General features: G+C 40.0%; 1 protein-coding gene across 2 annotated transcripts in view; it reads left to right on the top strand.

Annotated features, from left to right (window-relative positions):
• Positions 1–61: 61 nt before the first annotated feature.
• pkn1a (protein kinase N1a) overlaps positions 62–26,466 on the top strand; it is a 33,523-nt gene continuing 7,118 nt past the window's right edge. The window contains exons 1-11 of one of the 2 annotated variants that reach the window (XM_088419940.1): positions 62–622; positions 19,649–19,843; positions 20,389–20,494; positions 20,569–20,717; positions 21,792–21,909; positions 23,509–23,654; positions 24,414–24,627; positions 24,706–24,900; positions 25,657–25,766; positions 25,965–26,108; positions 26,367–26,442. In XM_088419940.1, coding sequence (XP_088276066.1) covers positions 602–622; positions 19,649–19,843; positions 20,389–20,494; positions 20,569–20,717; positions 21,792–21,909; positions 23,509–23,654; positions 24,414–24,627; positions 24,706–24,900; positions 25,657–25,766; positions 25,965–26,108; positions 26,367–26,442 — 1,474 coding nt within the window. In that variant the 5' untranslated portion in view covers positions 62–601. Of the gene's footprint in view, positions 623–17,173; positions 17,282–19,648; positions 19,844–20,388; positions 20,495–20,568; positions 20,718–21,791; positions 21,910–23,508; positions 23,655–24,413; positions 24,628–24,705; positions 24,901–25,656; positions 25,767–25,964; positions 26,109–26,366; positions 26,443–26,466 lie in introns of those variants that run through there. The other variant, XM_088419939.1, reaches the window with a different exon arrangement.

Genomic DNA, 26,466 nt, shown 5'->3' on the forward strand with positions numbered 1-26,466 from the left:
AGGTAGAGAGAGAGAGAGAGAGAGAGAGAGAGAGAGAGAGAGAGAGAGAGAGAGAGCGGTAGAGAGCGAGGCGTGTTGGAAGCTTCACGGATGTTACCCGCGGAGCTCTGAGAGAACTCCCAGGGAAGGAAGAAGAAGCTCCCCATTTCTGTCGCTTTTTTCCCCCCACTTACGGCTCACGGTGGATTTGACTTTTTTGAGCGGGAGGGCGAGAAGGAGACGCCGCCGTGTGGGGGCTTTCTTTCTTTCGCGGGGTTCATTGTTGTAAGCTGCCATTGTGGATGTCCCCTTGTTCCAATTTGGATGAATTGAGACGTTAAGGCAGCGACCACGTTTTACAGACATTTTCATAGAAATTATTTGAAAGTACTACACACCGTGAGAGGAGGAGAAGCTCGGGGAAACAACCCGACAAGGGTGGGTCCACACCCAGGCGAAGATTACCTCTAGACCGCCTTTGTGTCAACAGGCTGTTCGGACAAAGTTGAGACAATATCCATCATTGTGTGCCATTGTCTCGGAACTGGTTGGCGACGGGTGGGGAGGATAAGCCCCGCATGAGCACAGGTCGTCCGGCTACAACACGGCGACAGGCACCGCGATGGCCAACGACTCAGTGCAAGTAAGTTGACCACAGCTCGCCCTCAGCATGCAATCCTTTCATTTTTTTTCTTCTTCCAAACGCTGCTTTTGTCAATCACTCCCTAATACAACTCTTAAAATACAAAAGTAGGCTACATTATGAAGTCAACTACATAATTGTCCTCATTAAATTACATTTCCTGGCAGAATTTTGTGAACTGTTGATGTGTGAATTGGAACAGGTCTTTACTTTCTTCATTGCGGTTTTGTCTGAGGATTACGATATTGTTGAATCTCTCATAGATTAATTTGAATTCCAATAAAAGTTCATTTAAAAGGAATTTTGAATAATGGCTTATATTAGTGGTTCTCAAATGAGGGTACGGGTACCCCTGAGGGTACTTGAAGGAACTCCAGAGGGTACTCAAGATTTTAAAGAAAAACAAACATTCAAAAAAATCCTTTAAAAATAATGATTTAATGAAATGTTTCAGGAAAAAATAAGTTGACAAAACAAATTTGATCTTCAGTAGGTTTAATCAAGTTCATCATTTTAAAAACGTAGATTCTCCCCATACTAGAGCGATTCGACCAAAGTTGTCACGTGCCACCACTCGTTACCTGTCTCCCAGGTTTCACACTGAAAAAAAAATATATGTACAGTATATTTTTTGCTTTAAAGCACAGGTGTAAACTCAAGGCCCTTGGGCCAAATCAGGCCAGCCACATCATTTTATGTGGCCCGTGAAATGCTGATTTGATGTTGGGTTTCTGGCTAAAATACCAAACTTGCAAGTTTTCTTCAACTTTTCAAATTTTGGGAAAAAAATAAAAGCATTTTTTTCTTCTCAATCTCTCCATTGAACTGTTTTTACTCGCCTCTGATGTCAAAACTGCCAGGTCTGACCGGCATCAATTCAATTCAAATTAATCTATAGAAGATAGGAGGGCTCACAATGCTGAGTTATGGTCAATGGCATTTTAAAAATGACGTCCCGAGCAGGGGATTGCAAGTGGTTAAGCAAAGTTACAAGTATCACACAGCTGACTGCGCAACAAGTTTGTCTATTTGTTCGTCAATCTTGCATTCTTGATGCAATAAGGGGAAGTTCTATGTCATTTTCAAAGTCAGTCTGTGATGAATTCTGGTGCAGGTGTTCAATTTGAAGACCAATGATCTAATATTTCTTTTGGGGGTGGTTCTGGAAGTTGCACAAATTTAGAATATTAGTGTACTTGGCGATTGTCTTCTCATTCACTGATTTGAACTTGGAAAATATTTATATATCTGTTGTATCTTGGTCTCCTTGGACCAATATAAGAATGTCAAGAGTCATCAGCTCTTGCTTGAGTATTTATCCGCAACATGAGAGGTGGAGCATTTTCTTCACAGACGCTAATGAACGTTGTTTTTTTTTTTTTTTACATCAGGCGCTCAGGAGTCGAGCATGTGCAGCAGCAGGTAGTAAAAACGAGACCGCCTGAGTTTAATTATGCTGCTGACATGCTTGGCTGTTATCAGACGGCCTTTAAAAGCTTCACATCGGGTGACTTTTCCACTTGAAGCGGCCCTAACGCCTTGCTTTGACGCCGTGGTGTCTCTAGGCCAGACAGAAGAGTTCCGGCATGAACGTAGTGGTTCCATTACACGTGGTCCATGGGAAAACAACTGGAGTTGGAAAAATGTGCCTTACGGATACATGTCGGCCTACCGTCCAGTTTCGAATCAAGCTCATTCATTTGAAACTTCCGTTCGTGAAAGCAGCAAAGTGAGAGCTAACATACAAGGGTTCCTCTTTTGTTTTGGTCACACTTCCAGGAAGAAAAAATGCCACACAGAAGTATGAGCAGTAAATATAGAATTGGTGGCAAAGGACAAAGCTCAAGAATTCTATTTGCTGGAATTAGGCATGGTTTGCTGTTCATTCATTTGTTACATTGTGCTCGTATGGGACTGAAACCATTTTTCACACTTACATTTGTCAGTTTTTTTTCCTATTCAAGAGTCAAAAGTAAACACACATTTGTAAGCTTTCAAATCATAGTAACTGGATCTCTCTTTGAATGCTCGTTTACACCCTTGAGACATATTAACATTTGGTGAGCGTTTAAACACTTCAAGACAGTAAATTATCCCTGTTATTAAAGTGTTGAAACGTGCAATATTTTTTCTTACGTTCAACACATATTACAGATTTTTAGTGTATTTTATTTTTGAAGCAATGGGAGTGTTTAAAATCGACTGTTAAAATTTTAGTGAATTGCAAATCTGATACAAGTTTCAAAAAGAGCTGTCTTGTGATTGCTGCTTCAGCGTTGCTCAAATTTTCAGTTAAGAAGTACTGCAGTCATGCACATGCTATTGGGAGATAAATGTCATTCAAAATTCATTGTTGGTTATCACGCAATTTTCTTTTTGGGTTTCAAGTTTTAAACCTTCCCTGACTGTCCTCTTCACGTGACATGTTATGTGTTTGCACCACAAAAAAAGCAGTATTAAACACCCCCCAGTAGGAGGCCCCCCCACGTTCCACATCCTCATAAAATATTTGAGGTGAGAAGCGAACGCTAGTTTGTACATTACATTGATGGATGTGCAGTCGTTTGATGTTTTTGCATGGTCTATGTTCGCACAGATATAGTGTTCTCTGGGGAATGCACCCGAGTACTCCTTACAAGGCCATACCATGACATAAGTAGACAGATATGCACGCAGTCATTTTTTTCCTCTGACATCACAGCCCTGCAGACAGATGTGAATACACACTCCCAACTGCTAAGCTTCAAGTAACAGTTAAGCACCTGAAGACACTCACAGATCACATTCTCATTCATTCCAGTGGCAGACATCCAGTCAAACAGGACGGTGTACCAATCACGTGATGTCATTTCTCAAATGTTTGTTTCCATACCTGGAAATCTCTTCCTCGTGTGAAATGACTACCTGCTTTTGTTCTGCGGGGCCTTCAAAAGAATTTATTGTGTTTGTGCTCCTTTGAATTGTTTTGAATCGCGGCTTGTATGTAAATGAAGCTTGTAATTGCTCGTCTTGGATTTTATTTGATAGTGTTGGTCCGGGGTGCACGCACATTTTTGTCCCAAGATGCCCTGGGTGGGCGGGGGTCATCGTGACCAATGATAGTCCAAATACAGCTCAGCGCAAATGTAATCAATTAACTCATTCAATGCCAAGGACTTATTTACACGTTTTTTTAAGAGTCCAGACATTCAATTCCAGATACTTCAAAGTATTAAATCGATACTTAAGTACATTAAGGACATCAATGTCCTGATACTTTAGTATCTGGGATTGAATGTCTGGACTATTTAAAAAAAAAAAGGGTGAAAATACGTCCCTGGCACTGAATGAGTTAATGGCATTTCTTTTACGTGGTATCGCTAAACACAGAATACAGACTCGGCAGGAATGGGCCGAATGCGCAGAAAAAATAATGTGGTGGCTGCCGATCTTCTCCATTATAGTAAAGCAGCCATATATTGTGAGAAGGCCAATCATTGCTTCAAAATAAACTGCACCATAATGAGTAATGTTTGACACAAACAACCTTGGTCCGCTTTTCCTCCCAGAGCAGCATCTGATGTACACAACACGGTTTTTTCGGGTGATCAACCCATTGAGCACTCCTGGTTTAGGTGTTTTGGATTATGTTACACTGCCATGGTTCCACATGAGCTTTTGTCCAATTTGGTTCAACTGCTTGTTGTTGACAGCTACCTAAATTGTGTGACACCATCGAAATAGCAGTCTGTGGATCTGGCCAAAGCACCCAACTATGAAAATAAATGTGACGAAAAACAGTACCATGCACCATGACATTGACGCAAGCACCATGAATTCCTTGTAAAAAAATAAATAAATAAATAATAGAAGCATTTCTGACTGTCTCTCAAACGCAATCATACAAAATAAGCTGAAGCGCCTGCATTACTTAAATGCTACCTTCTGTCCAAATCCAAATGTGTTAAGAGTACAGCTGAGAACTTTTCAAAGTACAGTATTAGTTTGGGGGGAGGTCTGAGGCTCACATGGCCCCGGCCCCTAGGGCAGAGGGTAGAGTGTCTAAAGGGCATTATGCCGATGCCGACGGGCGCCCTGCAGCCTCAGCAGTACAATAGCACCTATTGTGTGATACTCGCAACCTAGATCACATTCAGTTCACTGCTAGTTCATTTCCCCACATCCTTTGACAGAGCGGTAGGTGACCACACCCTCACCAGCGGACCAACCTAAACCGCTGCCCTATCGAGCCCCCGGACTTATTGTCGTGTGTTTAACATGCAACTCATTTCTCAAACTGTTTATGCTTCCATTTATCTCATTCCCAAAATAAATGCTTTTACCTAATTTCCTAAATTTTCAACCAGAAAGTCCCCACTCTCAATCGCATATTCAATTTTAAACATTCAAGTTCCAACTTGAAATTCAAAACATTCAGCTGGTTCAATTTACCTTGTACACTGGGTTACAAGCATGTGGCTGTCCGAAATTTCATTCATTGCTTGTTGCTTTCCAAAAAACGTTAAAGTTGAGAGCAACTTGCAAATTTGGTATTTCAGTTAGAATCTTAGTCATAATGAGCATTTTGCGGGCCGGATTTGGCCCCCGGGCCTTGAGTTTGACACCTGTGATTTAACCCATTCCAATCATTCATGCGACCACGTCAAACTATTTCAACTTTAACATATTTATCTCTTAATTCCATGTCAATCAATATCATTCCATACAATTCCAAATCATTTCACATGATTCATGTTCATGTTCATGTTTTTTTCATTCATCTTTCCAGCCATCACACGTAATTTCTTCACAAATTGAACTTTCTATTTATGAAATTTTACCCACTTCCCACCTTTGCCGGAATACTCTCAGCGGGAGTAAGATGAAGGAGCAACTCACTCATCCTCCAATGAGTATTTTAGTGTTCTTCTGAAGTCACCCATGAAGGTGAAAATTTTGTTACTATGTTTGTATAAGACATATTCATTCAACAGCAGTAATATCCCAAGTATAACCCTCATGTGACATGTCAACACCAGCAGCCTTGCACCCTGACATACCTTGACCCTTGACCCTCCCTTATTATAACGGTGCCCAGGGCCACATGCATCGATCCCAATGCCATTGCTGTCGTGCTGTTTAAACGTTGACCCTCTCCTTGCCATGAAGTTCCCAAAGAAACCGTGAACAACGGCCATCCCCAGACATTACTTGTTCATCCTCTTACTCACGCCATTGATTTTCACCCCGGCGGGGTGCCGGCTAGTCAAGAGTTCTTGAACAAAACAATGGGTCGTGTTAGCAGGCTAAACAAGGCACGCTTTCCTAGAGCTGACTCTGCAAACACACAACTCGGTTGCTAATGTGAGCGCACGTGCGTTTTGGTGGAAAGCAGATTTGTCAGGCAACAATGCCGAGCCGTTCAATTTAATTCCGAAAGTAGTCAAAGGAAAAGGCCAGTGAGGTTTGCGATAAACGTCACTGACATAATTCAGCCTGCACTTTGGGCATTTCACAAACCACCGATTTCCAAAAATTGGTGCAATTTAGGTTTGAGGCTGGACTGCAGATTGGAAGAATGAATATCAAACGTGAACTAGAAATATGAATTGTTGTGATGCTCTATTTGTCCTGAAAACCTCATTTTTCCCTCATTTTAGATGGTTACTTTGTGGGCTGACAAAAGCAAGACAAAAAGTGACAGCTGCAAGTGAAGTGCGGGAGATGCTTGTTTTTAAAACTGAGAAATTGTTTGCGTATATAGTTCACTGAGGGAAATATGTGGTTTTTCCAAAACAAGGCTCATGTCGCAGAAATTCCATTTTTATTTTGACTTATTGACGAAAATATGAAATTTCGACAGCGATGTTCGTTTCAGGATTTCTACCAAAACAACCTCTTTAAGGTCTCAACTTTCATTTCTCAGCAGCCAAAAGGTTATTGTAAAAAATGGAATTGAAGTGTATGAAAATAACACATTAGTAGATTATGCGCACCATTGAAAGATGAATGGATTTAATCATGTCAACATTCAAATTGCCCTAACTTCATCCATTTTTGAGCTGCCTCCATTTATCATAATTTATTTATGATGTTTCCACCCTCGAACGATGCTAAGATTGAAAAAATTGCAATGATTAATAGGGCCTGACCAGTCAACATGACATTGGCATTACAACATAAGAGATACTTAAGTATTCGTTCAGCTTCACAAGGAACAAAAAAAGTATTTTTTTGAATGACAATCAAAATACAATGAGAGGAAGGATAATTAGTACGTTCCTATAATGTGAAATAAATGAAATGCGCATGAGTTTGCATAAGCCTCAAACTTAAAACCAATTCCTGGCACCTGTTTCTGGTTCAACACGCTGCACTCGAACACAGCAGAGACGAGCGCAAAGAACTCTCCATTGCGGCAGCTGCTGTTGGTTCATCTTTGTCTATTATCCCGAAAGGGGAAACTGGGAAGTCGACATAAAGACGGTGCTTGTACAGCAACCGAGTACCACCTGAATGAAGGATTTCACCCTCAATATTCATCCATTTCTTATTTCACTGTGTCTTTTCGAGATATATCCTCAAGCAAAACCCCATCTGACTAGTTTTGAATGACGTGATTTAGCACGTTTGTGTTATCGTATTCCCTCCCTGTTTTTCCCCTGCTAGTTCTCTCCAAACTACAGCTGTTGCCTTCTCCCCCCCGTTCCCCCTCCCACCCGCTAAGCCACCCCTTTGTTTTCCCGTTTGGGTTGAACCTCGAGAGCTGTCGTCTGCTGGCGGATAATTAGAAGGAAAAGCTTGTTGGTCCTACAAACAACATTTGCAGGCTAAATTTGGTTCCACCACTAGGTCCTTTAGCATATTCACTGTAGATGTTGGCAGTGATATATTATCATACTCGTGGAGATGAGGTGACAAAATTAATCAGTGTAATAACTTTAACACCTTTGAAATATGCGAAAAATAGATTCACAGCGCATTCAATCTTCATGGTTTATATATAGCTACAGTAAGTTTTGCGTGTTTATTTGTGAGGGCGTGACATATAATTGGGTTCAAGAAAAGTCTCAGCAAACAGTCCCTCGTCTCAACAGTGTGTGCGGATCAAGTTACATTGATTGCACACAGCTAAACACAATGGCTTTGGAATGACAGATTGAAATAATTGCATTGTTTCTCATCCCAAGTTAGAAATGATAGCCTATTTTATATACAATAGTTGAGCCATAACAGACAAGTCTGCATTAATCCGCCTGTGCTTTTCACAACCCGCCAAAGAAGGAATATATATTAAAAAAAAAAAAGTATTTTGCTAAAATTGAATCAGTTTTTTCAGTTAAAAATGTAATATTTTTGTCAGAGCCCTGTGTAAAACAAGTTGCAAAGCTGCCCCAAAAAAACCATAATAAAGACACCGATGTGCTTACAATCTACATTTTCGTTACTAAATCACTTTTTCAAATGTTATTATAAAATGTACGCTCTATGATATAATAAACAGAACACTATTCATCATTCCCAGAACTTTTACCAAATGGCAGAAGAAAATAAACAACAGGATATTGTGGGCACAAGTGGACACACCCTCTTATTCAGTAATTGGGGATGTGGCAGTGTTCAGAATCAACCAGTAACATCCACTCCGAAAATAAGGGAGTCAGCACACAGCTGCCAACATTTAAGGTGCTTTTGATTAACCTCAAATAAAGTTCAGCAGTTCTATGTGAAAAGGAGAATTGTAAAATCCATACTTAAAACATGCATCTTTTTAGGAATTTATGTAAATTTGTCCATAGTCTGGTTTCTATTACTCCGATTGTTTGTAGCTAGAGCATGTAGCGTTTCCACATGGAGTCTTAAAGTGCAACTAATTAAGCACATGATTTACTGTAGAAAGACACACAAGAAATCATACACATTTGTCACAATTCCCTGTTGTCTTTGTCGCATTTCAAGCATCAGCTTCAGCACTCATGTCGCACATGTCGCTGAGGGGAAAAATTAGCGTTGGTCTTTCCGGCTGCCTTACCTGGCTGTCACGGAAACAGCCATCAGCAGGATGAGCTCATAGCTGATTTATGTACACCCGACAACCCGACCGCTCATGCACATCTGGTTGTCCACAACATCAGGTTTCAAAGTGTGTCCCTGGGTGTCCAACAAGGGCTTGACATCCGTCCATCAGTATTTTGTTCGTTTACCAAAATGATTGAAACAGTTAATGAAATTGAACAAAATAGCTACTAAAATTGAAAAAAAAAAAAAAAAGGCCTTCACCAAATTATCAAAATTAGTGTTTACGGTATATTTAAAAAACTACATACAGAACAAAACTGAGCTAGCTACATTTGTAACAACTTTGTCTTCTGTATTCGTCTTTTCTCATTTTATGTTATGAGATTTTCGCTTCCACTTTAAGTGTATTTATTTGGACTTTGCTTGTTAGACAAATGTTTTATTGTGCAATGGTAAACAACAAGCTGGCTACCTATCAGGCTACCAGCTAGCTATCAGCTAGCTTTCTGGCTATAAGCTGTATATACCTAACTGAAACTACATTTACAGAAAAAAAATAATTCTAACAATAATTATAACGACAATGGTCTCTGATTTCCACTATAATTTTCTATCATTCATGAGCTTTCCAGGTTAATTTTAGATTCATTTATTTTGGGTTATTCTGTACAACCATAAAGAACAAGCTATCTAGCTAGCTGTCTACTTATCTCGCCGTCGCTAGCTATGCTAGACTGTGTCTGTTGCATATATTTAACTAACTCAAACTATAATTTAAGTTTATTGAACAAATAAAAAAAAAACAGCACAAATATAATGACAATGCCCTCTGTTTTCGTCTCTGTCTCTTTACTTCACACATGAGCATTCCAGGTTTATTTAAATAATATTCATGTGGGCTTGGCTTGTTTTCCCGAATGTTTTACTGTACAAAAATGAAGAACAAGCTGGCTAACTATCTAACTAGCTGTGTACTTGTATAGCTATCTAGTTAGATAGCTAGCTATGACCGTTGTATATAAAATTGCTTTAGAGTGGAATACTTAAGATTTTTTGCAGTTTGGCAAAGGGGGATAGGTTTTTGGTCGGTTGTGGTTTGCCTCCCAAAAGCAGTGACTGATTGACATTTGGTCCAATCGATATGAAGACAAAATTTGCTTTGGCATGAGTTTTTTTTTTTTTTTTTTTTCCTCAAAGCTGCAATGAGCCTCTTTCACAGAAGAATTAACAGAGATGTTTTTTGTCATTATACCTTGCTTTTAGGTAATGGACTGAAACATTTTCCCTCCCTCTTTATTTAATGAATTCATGGCTTCCACTAAGCAGACATTACTCAATCAACCCTAAATAGTTTATCCAACCCGACGTCATTCCATCAAATTACAAACCTTAAACCCTTCCGAACACTATATTGGCGCCACTAAGAGCATTTCATCATCTGATAATTTGTCAGCATCAGCAGTTTTGGATGTGACCTATAAAATACTGTTCAAAAAGGACAAGTGCTCTCGACATGATAGTGAAGGGAGGAGTGAGTGCACATAGCGGCTGTCTCGCCTCTTACAGCTATGATGTGTCCCCTTGTTCTGCAACAGGGCAGTCTAGACAGACCAGCAGTATGGAATGATTGCCAAACAAAATTATTACTGCATGCTTTTATCAGAATTAAACATGAACACTTTTTAGGGATTTCACAGAAATGATGCAACATGTTAATCTTGGCACAAAAAGCATCTCCATGTTGTACTTTTGCTGATGGCTTTGGCCCCGCAGAAGGAGACACACACCTGTTACATGGTGTTATTTAGTGCACTCAACATAGGCTCTGTCATGACTCGTGTTGTAAACACACACATGCACTAACTACACAGGCCTGCTCCACTGGTCTTTACAGCTGTTAACACGCCTACAACTAAACCACAAAGACAAACATGCATGTATGGAGACCCTTGGGGATCTCCACATCACATATTCACTCAAAGGCTCAATTTTGATAGACACTGCCGGTTACCTAATTTAGCAACATGAGCAGGTCAAATCGTGCATGACGATCAAGAAGTCACACAAATGTAGTAGTAGCTTGATATGACAAGCATGACCGGTCTGGCAAGAGAAACTAGTCCGAGTGAAAATGCTTGCCAAGGAGGTTATGTTAAATAATTACATAACTCAAGCTTCACTCTATGTGAGCAATGCCTTTATGGGCCGGAGTGGACCGTCACTGACTGAAGGTTATGTAGTAGGGCTGACAATAATCACAAACGATAATAATCATAATGATGTTAATTGATATGGAAATCCCAATTAATAGGTATGATTGTTCACTGATTTCTAAACTTGGTAATTATTCAACTGTCAAAACATGACTTTAAATATATTACTTGAAAGAACAACTAGAAAATTAATGAGTAACTAAATAAAACGATTCTATCATTCTTTGCAAAATAATCAAAAACAAAACAACAAAAAATCGGAAACCTTTAACAAAGCTGATATTGATTTTGACGAGACTCGATGAGACTGATGACAGAACACTAAATCGAAAGTTTTAGGCGAATCGGAGCAGAGGTTTGGGAGCTATTTCAACATTTTCGGCAAAAAGTAGCGTGGCTACCTTCCTTAGAACCCTTGTATCTCAGGAATTACTGGGTCAATCATCACAAATGATTTTTCATGAAAAATAATCTCATGTTCTCGAAAACATAAAAGTTTCAAAGATTTACATTTTTTGTTTATCAGTAGTAAGGGGCTAAAGCAAGGGGTGTCCAAATCCGGTCCTCAAGGGCCATTAACCTGCATGTTTTCTAGGTTTCTTTCCCCGACACACCTGATTCAAATGATCAGGTCATCAGTATGCTCAGCAGAACCCTGATGATGATTCTGATTGTTTGAATCAGGTGTGTCAGGCAAAGAACCCTGGAAAACATGCAGGAGAGCGGCACTTGAGGACCGAGTTTGGACACCCCTGAGCTAAAGGATCCACACCCTCAGATATTCATCGTTGACACGTATCATCATTTACACGTAATCTAATATATGTTAGACCCTATTCACCATCCGGCCAAATACTTCTTTGTTCCAATTGTTCCACACAAAGCAGACAAACATTCACAGTGGTTACATCAAAACAGATATACATTGCATTGAAATATATTAATATAACAGTTTTTGTCATAGCTTTGGAAATACCTTTGAGTATTTTTTCATTAACTGTCTATTTGTGTTGCTAGACTTTGTGTGTGAATATTTGTTATTTGAAGGACTACTACTCTTTAAACTTTATGCTAATTTTCTATCAGCCTGGAAATGGTTCTAAAATTAAGTATACCTTGTATTGAAATATGCAATTAGTGTTTTTGCTGTGTGTATTGATCATCATTGAAATTTATGTGCACATGTATATACTTGCCCAAATCATACTCCCAACAGGAATTGTGCTATTTTTTATTTTATTGAGGTCATTACTGTGACCTTTTCATGCCCCTCCTAGAAGACAAATGTTTGACATCACAAAATGTACAAAAACGATTGATAGTCATTGGTAGAAGACTATTCTGTGGCCTTTATTTTTCTAAATTTTATGATGCACGCGGTGATCGCAGTAGGATGGAAAACAGTTTATCTTAGAAATAATATGTATTATAATGTTTAAAAACGGAGTTGTGAAATGCAGTATGAGCATATCCTCATTTTGGGATCTTAGACTGGTTCCTCGGGACGCATCCTTCCCACTCTCACCCCAGCCATCACGTGCACTCCGGCTCTCCAGCACATCGAGCGTGACTCGCTGTCAGGCCGCAGCATGTCCGTAGGCCAAAGCCGCAAGTCCATGTTTTTTTTTCATGTTAGAACAATGCTGTGATTGTGACATGTAATCGGGTCGCACGGAAAGGAAACTAGCCGTGAAACGTTGCGGGACGTAACAGCAGCCTGTTGGGAATCTTGCCAGTGATGTCATGTATCGTTTTAAATCGTCTTTTCATGAAGTCTGTTTGGTCCTCCTGTCTGATGTCCGTCTGTACTGCCAGCGGCATCTCACATGGCCTTTTATCTGTCACTGGCCTCTGCCACTGACACCCTCCCTTCCTGCATCTCTCCTTCCCCTGCTATTTTTTCTACTGGCACCTGTGTATTCTCCCAGGCTGTCCACAGCCTTCAGTTTACTGGCTGCTCTTTTGTCCTCTCATGGGGAGGGGCAGTGTCTTCTCTCTCTGTGATCCTCGCTGTCCCTTTTTTGCCTCAGCAGGGAAAATTATATGGGCAGGAGCTAGGGAATTGTTTGCTTGAAGGAAAACTACATCTGCCACGATAAATTGCTATGATTATCACATTATCCAATGACCATGTTTGTAATTGGGTTAATTGGGTCAATCAGTTTGACTTGTTTAACTTAAAACAGGAAAAATCCTCTGAATTTCAGTCCTCAAAGGTATTCTCCTTTTTCTGTCATAATCCACGTCGGCAAACTTTTTGGCTTTGTGAAGAATCGACAAGATAACCAACAGACTAATCGATCATTCAAAGAATTGTTAGTTGCAGGTGTCAATCATAAAAAAATAAATAAATAAAAACTGATTTTGTTGCAGCAAAACCTGCTCGCTTCCTTTTAACCCTTTACTAGGTACAAGGTACCTAGTGAGGATAAACATCTATAGAAAATGAATGGATATCTCTTTAAGTACCATCAATTGCCCCATAGTCAAAGCTTCATATTTGTAATTGATTGTGGAAGCTATTGTTAGTTTTTCCATAAAAAAATCACCAATTCATAACGTTACGTAATGTGGCAAAAACAGATTTTTTTTCCATCCGTCCGTCCGTCCATCCATCCATTTTCTTAACTGCTTGTCCTTTTTGGCAAAATAGTGTCTAAAAGCTATGCTGATATTTATTCAATTTTACTGTCTTTTAAGTCAACAAACTGTTAACGTACTAATGGATAATTCAAGTTTAACTCCTACATGTTCCTTCAATTAGTGCCGTTGCTAGATCAACAGATGTTGTAGCTGAAAATGGAAGGGCCGACTTATTAATTTCCTATGAAGTATTAGTATTAGTTCCTATAGTTGTAATGGCCTGCTGTCTGAATACTTTTGAACATTTAACTTGCCTTCACTTTCTTGAATCACTCTAATTTCCTGATTTAGCATTCCTTAACTCCCTCCCACTCCTTATTTACTGCCAGCTTACCTGCCGTCACTACTCAGAAATGCATGCAGATGTTTCCCCTGTGTGACGCTGCACAAACATGCAAAAGCTATCAGTCACGTTTCCCTCATTGTACTTGTATGCAACACCAACTGTTTGGTTTTGAGGTAGAACTCGCTGCACCAACACACATTGAGCAGCAACTCCCTTTTTCTTTCCACAGGGAGTGACAAAAAGCCAAACTGACATCGTATCAGTATTACGGGCTAATCAGCTGTGCCAACCCATTTCTGGCTGTTTTAGTAGATATTGCTCCCTTCTGCGAAGCAGTTCGTCTCCAGGCAGATAGTCGAGAGCTGTCAGAATAATCACCATTAAACTCAGTCTCACTAATATCTTCTTGTGACATTAGAACATGAAGAAAAAGTGTCCCCTATCTTTATTTCCTCATCATGATTTTTCCCCCATCTAATTATGGTAATTAACCACAAAGTCCTCTATTTATAACTAGCGTTATCTAACTCCTTGTCTTGACGGGTTTAGCGTCCTATCTGATTCACAAATAGCCTGTCAAGTTAGCGAAATTATCATTTGCAGTGTCTGTGCCCTTCACATACTGAAAAAACAAGGCAAGAATTTGAGAAAGCATCACTAAAATAGATCCTCAGTTTTGCAAAATATTCCACACGAGGCCGATGTGTGTTTACATTCCCACCTGGACTCGCTATAAACAGAATTCCACATTTTCTTTTCTGTCATTCTTATCAACAAATTGCTCCTTGGGGTTAATGTACTTGCTGGAAGATGCCTGACGTCTGCCTTCAACTTTAAGATGGCCTAAACAATGCCGTATCATTTTTACTTTTAAAAATAGAAATACTTAAAACCTTGAATTAGGGCTGTAGCGATCAAGAGTTTTTGGTATTGGGTTGTCCTACAGAAAATTCAAGTCAAATATCATCCTATCACTTAAGCATCAGCAACATTTTATCGGTGCATTTGTTGATACATTTCAGTTCTAGGTGCCCTTTTCTATCTCTTCCTCCCTCTGTGCTTATTTGTCTCGTGTGTGCTTCTACCCCGTGACCCTCTCGGCGGGGCCTCATCCATCTCTCCTCCCTCTCTTCCTGTCTCCGTCATGCTCTCTCTTTGTTTGACTCGGTCAGACGCTGGCTCTCTCACCACAGTTCTGCATGTCTGCTGGACAAATTGCAGCTTTTTGACCATTTACTATTTGTTTAAGTATTAGAGGAGATATCATTGAGAGTTTTCTTCATAGTAAGTTAGGGAATGTAATCAAATTTCTGTCCATTCTTGTTTCCTCCTTGTTTCATCTATTTGAGGAATTCTCATTCCCTTGCTGCATCGATGCCTTGCAGCCATTCAGGTTGACATTCTCTGCCGGTTTTTCTCCCCCCCACAGATTGCTTCTAAATGTCCTACGTGGCAGCAGGGGACATTGGCTGCATACAAAAAAAAAAAAAACACAATAGATCAAGCAAATCATATACTGACAGTGTGACACCAAACCTCCATAAGTTACGTTTTGGTGAATTCCATATTTTTTAAGAATCTATAAAATTGGTCTTTTTTTTTTTTTTTTTTTTTTAATTATTGACCAATGAAAGTGTTTAAAATGTCTTGAACAAATTTGATATTGTTGGAGTATCCTCAAGAGTGATTCACAAATGAATCAGGAATCTCATTTACTAAGTTTCAGAATCCAAAATGTCCCAAAATGGATTTCATGACCACATCTCAAAAAATATCAGACAACAAACAGAAAACAAGTTTGCTTCCAATACGCACACTATCAAGGAAGAGGCAACAACATGTCGCACACCAACGGCGTGCCGCAAAGGCCAAATGTAAAATAAACACACCAAATAATACATGGACTATATGCAATGGCCAGAGTACTCTTTTATTTTTCAGGTTGTTTTTTTTTAACCATCAATTTTTATTGTCATCACATCATGTTTCTACCAATATCAATCCACCTTGAGCAGCTTTCTTGAGCAGATTACATTTTGGATTGGTCAGCGGGCAATCCATCGCCTTAGTCTGCTATCAAAAATGAATGAATCATACCCACCGCTCTTTCAGGCACAGCGCTATTTACTGTCACCTCCCACTGAATTTGAGAACTTGGGAGTGCTCTTCACACACCCTCTGTAATAACACAGATTTGGGTGGAGTTCCATCGCCTTGCTGTCCTCCAACAACCGTTACTTTCCTGGTCTTAACATGTATCATGTCTGGATTGAATGGTTATCATGGCGCATAAAGAACAGGGCCCATAGTGGCGTGCTATTTCCCACGCATCTAACTTAGCTTTACCCATCATGTCTTCTCAGCCTGGCCCGGAGCTTCACTCCCTGCTGTCGAGTTGAATTAACTCGGCGGTGCTTTGCTCAGTGTTCCTTTAGTTCTCCAACAAGAAGCTCAAGCTGAGTCATTTATGCCGTAAGCTGTCACCGTTTTGGTAAGGTAACACCAGGTCGACAACCTGAGGGTAAAGGAGCTCGCGTCTCTTCTTTCAATTTCTTGTGGTTACTCCGTTAGTTGAAATTTTGACCCAGGCATTAATTTGTTTTGCTATGAATAGCTATTTTGTCTATCGATAAGTTAATGTTAAAACGGAGTTTAAACTAGCATACATTATTGTTATATGAACATTTTGCATATGATTTAAAAGCTCTTTTTTAATGATTAAAACCTTTGGATAAATGTTTGTTGTGTTTATTACTTTGATTAAAATTGCTTGCCGGTCAATTAGTATAATTAGGTAGACTATGCCCTTCATTATTTGGCCCTAAGAGAAGGAAATTAAACATTTTTATGATCACTGCTTGTGTGGGCATAGCCAAAGATGTTAGATGCAGTGGACATGCGTTGTCAATTTTTCACAGATGTCCACTGTGCCTACCCTGGATTTTGAATGCAACCTTCTACTGGGGTTTGTCATTGTGGAACAATGAAAGCGGCAGGGGATATTCATCCCAACGTTTCTCTCTGGCTTTCATCCAATACTTGGAAAACACATCCTTCCCTTGTTTCTACCCTCAAGATGTTATCAAAGAAGGACAAAAAAGGATGCCCAGTATGGACTGGTTTCAGATGCGAGTTTTGACATCACACAACCTCAGTGCGATGGATCTCGAAAATGATTTACAAAATCATGGACGGGGAGGAAATGCTCTTGATGTATGGGATGTCTGTCGGCCTTTTCTCTCTCTACTGACAGCGGCGGCGAAAATTGCAGAGGAAACAGGAAAGGCCTGAGCCGCTTGGTGTTGGGACGGATATCCTCTTCAGGAGCCGTGACCCCTCCCCTCTCACTTAACTCTCCCTCTTTTTATCTCTTTTTATCGGGTTTCCCCACCTCCAAGCATTTTGTCCACATTTGAGCTCAGAAGGGCATCGAAGGAAGGAGCTGCGTTCTGTGGTTTTCGGATCCAACCTAAGCAAATGTGTTGGCATGGTGACGAGGAAGACGAGGACAGCTCAGAGGTGACGTTTTGTCAACTTGTTTGTTTGCTTTGTGTGTTCTTGTCATGGCAAGTGCTGTTAGTCCTCGCTGTGATTAACGCTCCAAGTGTTCCTGATGGAGTGTCTGGGTATGAACACGGCCCAGTTAGAACTTTGAACAAGAACAAGTCCAGTGTTTGCAGGGACTGTTTTTTTTTTTTTAATGAAATTTTTAACAATCATAGCTTGTTATTTAGACAAGGATGTGGTGTCTACACTCTCTATTCATGGCAGTAAATGGCATCGTTAACTTACATGGCAACCCCCGATCACGCTCTTCGGTGGTGTACTGTATAATAGTCATTGGACCAGCCAGGATACCTCTAATGGTGCTGTAACTGTTGTGAAATGCTAATACAAACTTTGTAGACAGTTTTTCTTTACTTACAAAATGTTATTTTTTAGCATAGCATCTTTGCGCCTATAGTGCTTATTTAATCAACTTCTAGTGTTTATTTGTCAGTATGGTTGGAATTAGAGGCATTGGCAGTTGGTTGATTGAACAGAGATTTGTTGTCAGATGTGTCATATAGTGGGAAATGGGAATAGATGTCTAATTGACTTTTTTATACTTGTGCGTCAAGTTAATATTTGTTCCTTTTAGCAGTGTCAAAATTAATGGATTAAACGACTGTTAATCGATGATCAAATTAATGCGACAACTACTTTACACTGCCATTGATGTTGATAGACTTGCAAGATTTATTTTATTTAACGGCCCATATCATGATATTTTAAACTTTCCACATTTAAATATGTGCATATATATGATAAAATCTTACCTTTGTTACAGTTGCGATTTCATTTCTTATAAAATTTGAGGTTCTTTTCGTACTGACATTTCTAACCAGGAAGTGAAACGTCTTGTTGACTGAAGCCACGCCTCCTTTATGATGTCATTTGAAAGCTGACCGGCCACAAAACATCCATCCAACCATGATTTTGACTGTTTATCCTTACAAGGGTCGCGGGGCACTGAAGTATATGCCAGCGAAGTGAGTTAAGGAGCCAATAACAGATGTTTTAACAGATGTTTTTTTTAAATGAAACACTGCTGTTTACTTGATTGAGTGCAAAATCTCTCCTCCCTGACCCAGGAATGGAAACCAAAGAAAAAAACATGTGTCTCTTCAGATAGGTTGAGCATATATTTACTCCTGCACGGGCGATACGGGGCAATGTAGAGACACTACGAGGGCCTTCCTTCTAACACGTTAAAGAAAGGAGAGAGAGCGAATGTCCTTTATCCGGGGGAGGGATTTGAATAATCTTTGTGACGCAATGACTTTGACTTTGATGCAATGTCGAGGACTTTGATGACTTTGACAATGTTGTTCAGTAATTGTTGGCATGTGAAGAATATAGATGTTTATTGAACAGCATCATGTGTCTTTCATCATTCATCATCATCATCATTACCTGGTAGTCAAAAAAATCATCAAAATCATCTGGCAAGAACTGTTCGTTGATACCTTAGAATTTTGTTGTTTTTAATGGAAGTAGCAAAGTTTTTTGTTTTGTTTTTTAAGTCAAAAAGACATTTGAAAACATCTGCTTTTCCGTTTGCATTTTTTTGGGAAAACAATCACCAGTATGAGTACAACATCAATCCCTCTCGTGTGATATTGCTTAATTGTTTTTTGTTTTTTTTTAATCACATAACCAATGCCAAATAAGAAATTCATAAACCATAATTGGAGAAAAGTATTTTGCAATAGACTTAAATGCTAAATTTTATATGATTAATGAATGGAATGATTGATAAAATGATTCTAAAGCTATTACTTGTGCTTAATCTTTTTCAGTTATTTACACAAGTTGAAAACCAAATCAGGGTGTAGCATACCAAACCCACTTGTACCACTTAGTTGAAAAAATGCAATAGTGACAAGAACTGCCATTATAAATAGTTTTGGGTTTTTTTTTAACCTCGGGGGAAATTAAGGCAACGTTCTATGGGAATTTGTTTATTACTTTAAGAGGATAAGGTAGCCTAGTAGAGCAGAGGCCATCATTTGAGGAAATATTGTAGATAGTCATTGACTTGACTTCTTAAGCTTTGAAAAACTACTATTTAATCCTTATTATGGCTTTAAAAACACACTTGAGTCCTAGTTATCTGCGGTCTCTTTCTCTTGACTTCATTCCTTCTCTTTTCCTCTAAAATCCCTCATCATTATCTCTTCCTCTCCATCACATTTTTCCATTACACACCGCTGTATCCTGCCCACCATCTAATCCTCTTCTCGTAAACTCACCAACACCTCACATGACTAAAGTGGGAGTCTCTATCGTGTTGTATTTTATGATCGTATCGTCAATCACATCTCTGCTGTCTCTTTCCACCAGAGTGACCCAGGCGGGCTGTCTGTGCTAGAGCAACTGGGTCTGGACCAGAACTCTGACTTCTCCGACTCTAGCGTGCAGCAGCTACTGGACGAGCAGCGCGAGAGGATTCGCCGGGAGATACGCAAGGAGTTGAAGATTAAAGAAGGAGCTGAGAACCTGCGTAGGGCCACTACGGACAAGAGGAATGCTCAGCAGGTTGGCTTGACCTTGATCTCTCATCATGAGGCTAAAAGGCTTTCATTTTCTTTACAATTCATCTAAGAGACGTTTTTAGTGCTGCTGGTTGTGTTAGCAACTGACATGTATTATTTTCACAATTAAAAGAGATCACAGGTGTCTTGTCAAAATTATCCAATGGTCAAGATTTACAGCACGCTTAAGTAGGGCGGAGCTAAGCAAAGCGAACTGAGCTTGTTAAGCGTTTAAAAATTGTGAGCGGCTTAAAGATAAAGGCAGGAGAAAAATGCATTTTCACCCTTGGAGACAGCACTTCAACACCAAGCCCCCAAATTACACGTCAAAATAGTATGCGGATCCGCAGTAGACATGTCACCAAATTTAGAGAATGACGTGTGACTCAGAGTCTATTTGAGGGACACACTCTGAGGAAATATGGCAATTACCACCGCTGGAATGATAAATGGTTGTAGTTCAGATAGAGAGCCAGATTCCCACCCTTTGAGTCTAGGCGCATTTGTTTCTGAGAATTGTGTACTGACACTATTGGGAAAATCTCACAGGTGGACAGCCAGCTGCGGAGCTCCAATCGCAGGCTAGATAACCTTCACGCTCAGCTCCAAGAACTGGACGCTCACATTGTGGTGAAAGGAGGCGATGAGACTAAAGGTTGGCTGTCTACATGAATGCTCTTTATGCTATTTCAATCCCTCACTTTCTTCCTTTCTGTCATTTTGTCCCAGATGAATGTCCTCAATCTCCTGGGGTGGAGAGCAGAACATCAGCCCACAAGGAGCGCATTGCTGCCCTGGAGAGACAGCTCAACATTGAGCTCAAGGTCAAGCAAGGGGTGGAAAACATGATCCCCATCTACGCTAATGGATCCACCAAGGTAGTTTGCTCAATATTGTTCAGCCATCCGTGTACTGTGGCTGTAGGTACACAAAAAAGAGGAGTGTTTTCAGACTCTTTCACACAGAGTCCACAAAATAGCCACATTAGAAACTACAACAGGAAATCTTCCATAGCATTTGACGGCACAAGCCGGATATTGCCACACACCATGGCATCCTTTATCCTGTCATTAGCTGATATCAGTGCAAACGTCTGTTGTGACATTTCAAGCGACATTGCTTTCAACAAGACAGACCTGTATAAGTGATGATCAGGTGTGAAAATTCACACCCACCCATGTCTTGGCATAGCGGCATTTCTTTTGAGACAGTTGCCATAACAGCTCTCATTATGCTTCTGAAGGTGGAATATTAAATCCCTGATTGAGTTGACCCATTTCATGTCAGTGGCAACCTTAGTTGCTTTCTCACTCATTTTCACTTGCTCGTTCACTCACTCATTCAAACAAATATTTGGAGCCACATTCTATTTCACCCACTAACAGGCTCTTTTTGCATTCAGTTGCTCACTTACTCACTTTCTCATTCACTCTCATTTTCACAAATATTTAGACTCTCCCACACTTATTTCACTCGTTCATTCACACAGTGACGTACACAACTTACTCATTCTCACACAAACACTTGCATACTCACTCACACGCTTATACTCACACACCCGCACACACTCACGTATTCTCACACTCACGGACACCCATGCACTCTTACCCATGCAAGCACACACGCACACTGTTTTTCTGTAGCACAACCTCTGACATACTCACATGCACACACAAACACATACACATACACATATGCTCACTCACCCCTCCCCCAAACGGTTCATACTGGATTTTCACCTTCATGGTTCACAACCTTGCAACCTGCTGACTCAACCTTGGAATAGTAATCACTAATCAGACAATGTATCCAATCTCTAGCCTTTCGTCTTGATTACTCACACTCTTGCCACATTGTTACTAACCAGAAACCGTAATCTCTATTAAACAAAGAGCATGAACGATGCAGTGTAAAGCTTTGACGGTGTTTGACCTTCCTGCTTGTGCCATCAGGATAAGAAGATGCTGCAGACGGCCCAGCAGATGCTGCAGGACAGTAAAACCAAAATAGACATCATCCGCATGCAAATCCGCAAAGCCGTGCAGGCCACCGAGCACAACGACGACGAAGGTGCGAGTTCCTTCTGCTAAGGATGCTTAATTGGTAGCTACTTGTAGTAGTAGTATGACCAAATGACTTGACTGAAACGATGGTTTTATGATAAGAAAAAGGGGTACACAGAATTTATGCAAACTAGCATGTTAAGTGTGACTTGTTCACATATTTTGCACTTTGTGTCCTGACGGAGGGATCGATGCCATTTCAGGGCAATTGACTAACTTGGCAATGAGTACTGTGAACAATACCTACCCCTTTAATGGGACAAAAAAGGTTCAATTAATGGCTTCGATGAGGCGGTGGACCGAGGCTGATTAAATAATCAATCGAAACAAAGACTGCACCTCCAGGAATCGAAAAAGGGAAGGAAACAAAACACATTTTCTCTGAAAAAAAATTCTAGCCGATGTTAGGAGTTATGAGGAGAAAGTGGACCACCTTGTGGCTCACCGGCTGTTTTGGTTTATCCCAAAGTATGGCGGGCCTCTAACGAACCACACTCACCCGAGCATTTTCTTTAATGTTATGTGAGATCTGAAAAGGCCCTTCCAAAAACTGCAACTACAACATTGCAAGCATCCATCCATTCTCACATTGCCCTGGCCTGGAAGTATACAGTTTATCCAAAATCTCTTGGTACTTTGCATGATTACCTGATTTGATGCCATTGATGGTTAAAGATGTCAAAGATCAATTTTATATTACCTGGCAGTTAATAATTGAACTCTTCCACTGCTTTTGACAGTTATATAAGAAAACGATCTATTTTAAATTGATTGACACTGAATGTTTTAATATTGAGGCATGTGACCCAATACTTTTGATGGTTTCTTCTTCATCTTTATTCCATTCCTGCCATGTTTTTTTCTCCCATGCTCCCCCTACAGATGTGACATGAAGAGAATCAGAGATACTCATTTTCTGATTTCAAGGGGAAATGACAAATTATTGCTTATTGCAATTTATTATGCAACGTCCTCTCGTCTATGAGGAAAATCTGAATTTGTCTTTCATGTCTGTGAACAAAACAGATTATCTCGCTTAACATAATGTAGTTATCCAGAATCATGAGCCTTTTGCTACTGACGTCATAGCTCCCCTTTTTTTTCTGCACTGTGCTCCTACATAGACCTTCTAAAGTTATTCTGGGTCATTTAAAGCACACACACGTACACACACAGGGGAGTAGGTTGTGTGTCTAGTGTACACAGACAGTCTCCAGGCACCACACCCCCTGGAGGGGTCATCTAGCGGAGTCCATGCTCAAGGCAGAACACCTTATTAGGAGATACAAGCACCCATAAGACATCTTCTCTCCCACCGTTCATATTAACCCCATCACCACCAGAAACACACACAGACACCATTCTCTTCCTGTATTTTGAACCGCTCACAAATCATACATGTTTTTAATATTGTTGTATTCTTCCATGTCCAGCAGTTGGACAAAATCACTTGCTTTGGGTGGTGTTTTTTTGTGTATTTGAAAGACTGTTTTTACCAATGTCATGTTAAAATCCGGCCATATTTTAATGAAATGTGATAAGACAGAATCCCGCAAAAACTGACCGGATGTTAAGTTGTAAAATGATGTCTCTGATGTCACTGCAGGTAACCATGACATGTGTGGGGTGGAGTTGCGCATCGAGGAGCTGAGGCATCACTACAGGGTGGAGCATGCTGTTGCTGAGGGAGCTAAAAATGTACTTAGGCTGCTTGGGGCCAGCAAAGTTCAAGACAAGAAAGCCCTTTCAGAGGTAAGAAAGTATGCAGAAAGTTGGAAGGTTCTCAGTTCATGATGCTTATGATTATGGCATAGAACAATTTTTCAGACTCATTTTTAATGTAATGCTAACTTAACTACAGTAGTAGCCCCTAAGGGTGCGCAATTATATTTAAAAAATTATAATCCTGTTTGTTTTGATGTTGATATTGATATTTATATTGAAATCGGGGCGGCTCGGTGTAGCCGTGGTTAGCACGTCCGCCACACAGTAAAAGGGACCCGAGTCCGAATCCATCTGGCTCCGGCCTTTCTGTGGGGAGTTAGGAATCTGCAGATATAATGTGCTGATCTCCGCGAGCAGTTCTTAATTTATTTTCCTATTAAGTCATGGTAGTGTTATTTATTGTCAAGTAATGTTTTTTTTAATTCTTTGATCTATGCGTTTGATGTATAGTGACAGGTAGAATAATAAACTCATTCACTGCTAGCCCAATAAAAACAAATCTATGACATATAACCGTGAATGACAGTGAATGTTTACATAATTTGATATGCAATATGAATAAGAAAGTTGTTACATAACCTGTCTGTATGTGTTCTTACAGTGTCTGTGAGTGTCCACTAGTAATAAGCTTGTGAAATTTATAAAATGAAGTATGTTTTTTGTTGAAAAATCAATGTCTTTAATTCTTTTTGTTGCTTGTTGTTTAGTTTTAGAGTAACAAAAATAAGGTCACTTCACATTTTGACTTATTAAGCAAACATGCCTTGTGTGTCATTTTTTGCACAGGCACAGTCTCGACTGAGCGAGGCCTCTCAGCGTTTGGACCTGCTGAGGGATTCTCTGGACCACCGTCTGGCCGAGCTGCCTGAGGATCACCCAAAGGCCAACATCATCAAAGAGGAGATGGTGCTATCCTCCTCACCTGCCTTCAGCTCTCGTCATGGCGCCCCCTATGTGCACAACCAGTACAGCACCCTCAACAAGCCCTCTCCTCTCACTGGTACCAGACCAGAAACGACTCAATAATCCCACCAGTGGCAATATTTCACTTTAATTTGGGTTTGGCTTGTGTGTTCAGGTACATTGCAGGTGCAGCTGCTTGGCTGCGTTGGGTTGTTGGAGGTGGTTCCAGGACGGAATAAGGGGTCTGCTGTCATGTTGCCCTGTTACAGCCCCGGAGATACACGGTCCTTCATGAGGGGCAACAAGGGACTGTACAGCCGGAGTGGTTCAGTCAGCGGAAAGACGCCAAACAAGACGGAAGAACTCTCGTGTATGTAGAACAAATTCTGTAGCTGCGAGTCTCACTTGTGATTTTTTTTTTTTTTTCCTCAAATTGTCAAGGTAAATCTGTAATATGAAATCCCCCCAAGGATGTTTGTTTTCTGTCACTGTGCATTGCCACTGAAGCTGGTCATAATGCATTATGTTGACAAGTATTGGATGTTACAGACAGGCAATTTTAATTTCCGGTCTCTGATTGTGAGACAGGAAATCCTCTCCTTATGCCACCAGTATACTCTCTTCACAAGTTACTCAACAGCTTTGCTTTCCACAGCCACTTTCACCATTAACTTTCAGTATTCCACATATCATAATTCTCATTTTGGTAAATATATATTTTAAAGAAAATCTACACTATTAGTCAACCAACACGTGTGGGTGTTATTTTTTTACAAATTACTGGTCAATTTTAAATAGTTGAATGGCGTGTTCTCTTTTGTAATGCAATGCTAATGTTTGAACATAGATACGAAGATTCTACCCTACGACAGTCATACATACATATGTTCTTAAACAGCCACGGATTAGTTTAGAAAATGTTTTAATCATCAATTGACAACTTTGGGGAAAAAAAGAGGGGCAATACATCCATTGTTCTTCAAAGGATATTTCAAGTGTTGGACTAGAATAGCATGGTCACCCTTTAACTTAGAAATGTAAATATTAGGAAATATGCTAATGCTTGGGCCTTGTTGGATTAATGTATAGGAATACCACCTGTGTACTAAATACACTTTATGTGTAGCCGAGGTGAGCGCCGTGCTCAAACTGGATAACACAGTGGTGGGCCAGACAGCTTGGAAGACTGTCGGGGAGCAAGCATGGAACCAGACCTTCACTGTGGAGCTGGAAAGAGTCAGTCACACATAAATATTTATATTTACACATGACATACTTATTATTAGGACCTGGCTACTATTTATTATTTGAAGCTACTTCTGCTATTTAGCAGAATAAAACCGATAACCAATACATTGTCTGTTAAAAAGAAAATATAATTTACTGATCATTTTTCAACCAAAAACTGTATGTGTTATTCGCTGCATATTGTAGTCAAGGGAGATGGAGATCGCGGTGTACTGGAAGGATTACCGCTCACTGTGTGCTGTGAAGTACCTGAAGCTGGAAGAGTTTTTGGACAATCAGAAGCACACTGTTCAGCTGGAGCTGGAACCTCAGGGTCTACTGCTGGCTGAGGTTAGAGAACATTCATGATGCATGCACTGCAACCTAAAAACCCAGTAAAGTCAAAATGAAATGTCTTTTAACTGTGACATACATGGATATTGTTAACAACACTGGCAAGTTTGAATGGTTACACAATTTGCAAGTACTTAGAAAGAGCCTTCAATATTGTGGCTTAAAAAAAAGCTGATCCCCACTTTGAAATGCACACAAATAAAAAAATAATAATTGTCCCATCAACCTGTCTTCATATTTTTGCTTGCTTTCCAGGTGACATTCTTCAATCCCGTTATTGAGAGAGTTCCTCGCCTACAAAGACAGAAAAAGATCTTCTCAAAGCAGCAAGGTGATAATAGATTTTGTTCATTGC

The sequence above is a fragment of the Hippichthys cyanospilos genome, chromosome 7 (genome assembly GCF_059441005.1).
Source record: "Hippichthys cyanospilos isolate Australia breed blue-spotted pipefish chromosome 7, RoL_Hcya_1.0, whole genome shotgun sequence".
Lineage (NCBI taxonomy): Eukaryota > Metazoa > Chordata > Actinopteri > Syngnathiformes > Syngnathidae > Hippichthys > Hippichthys cyanospilos.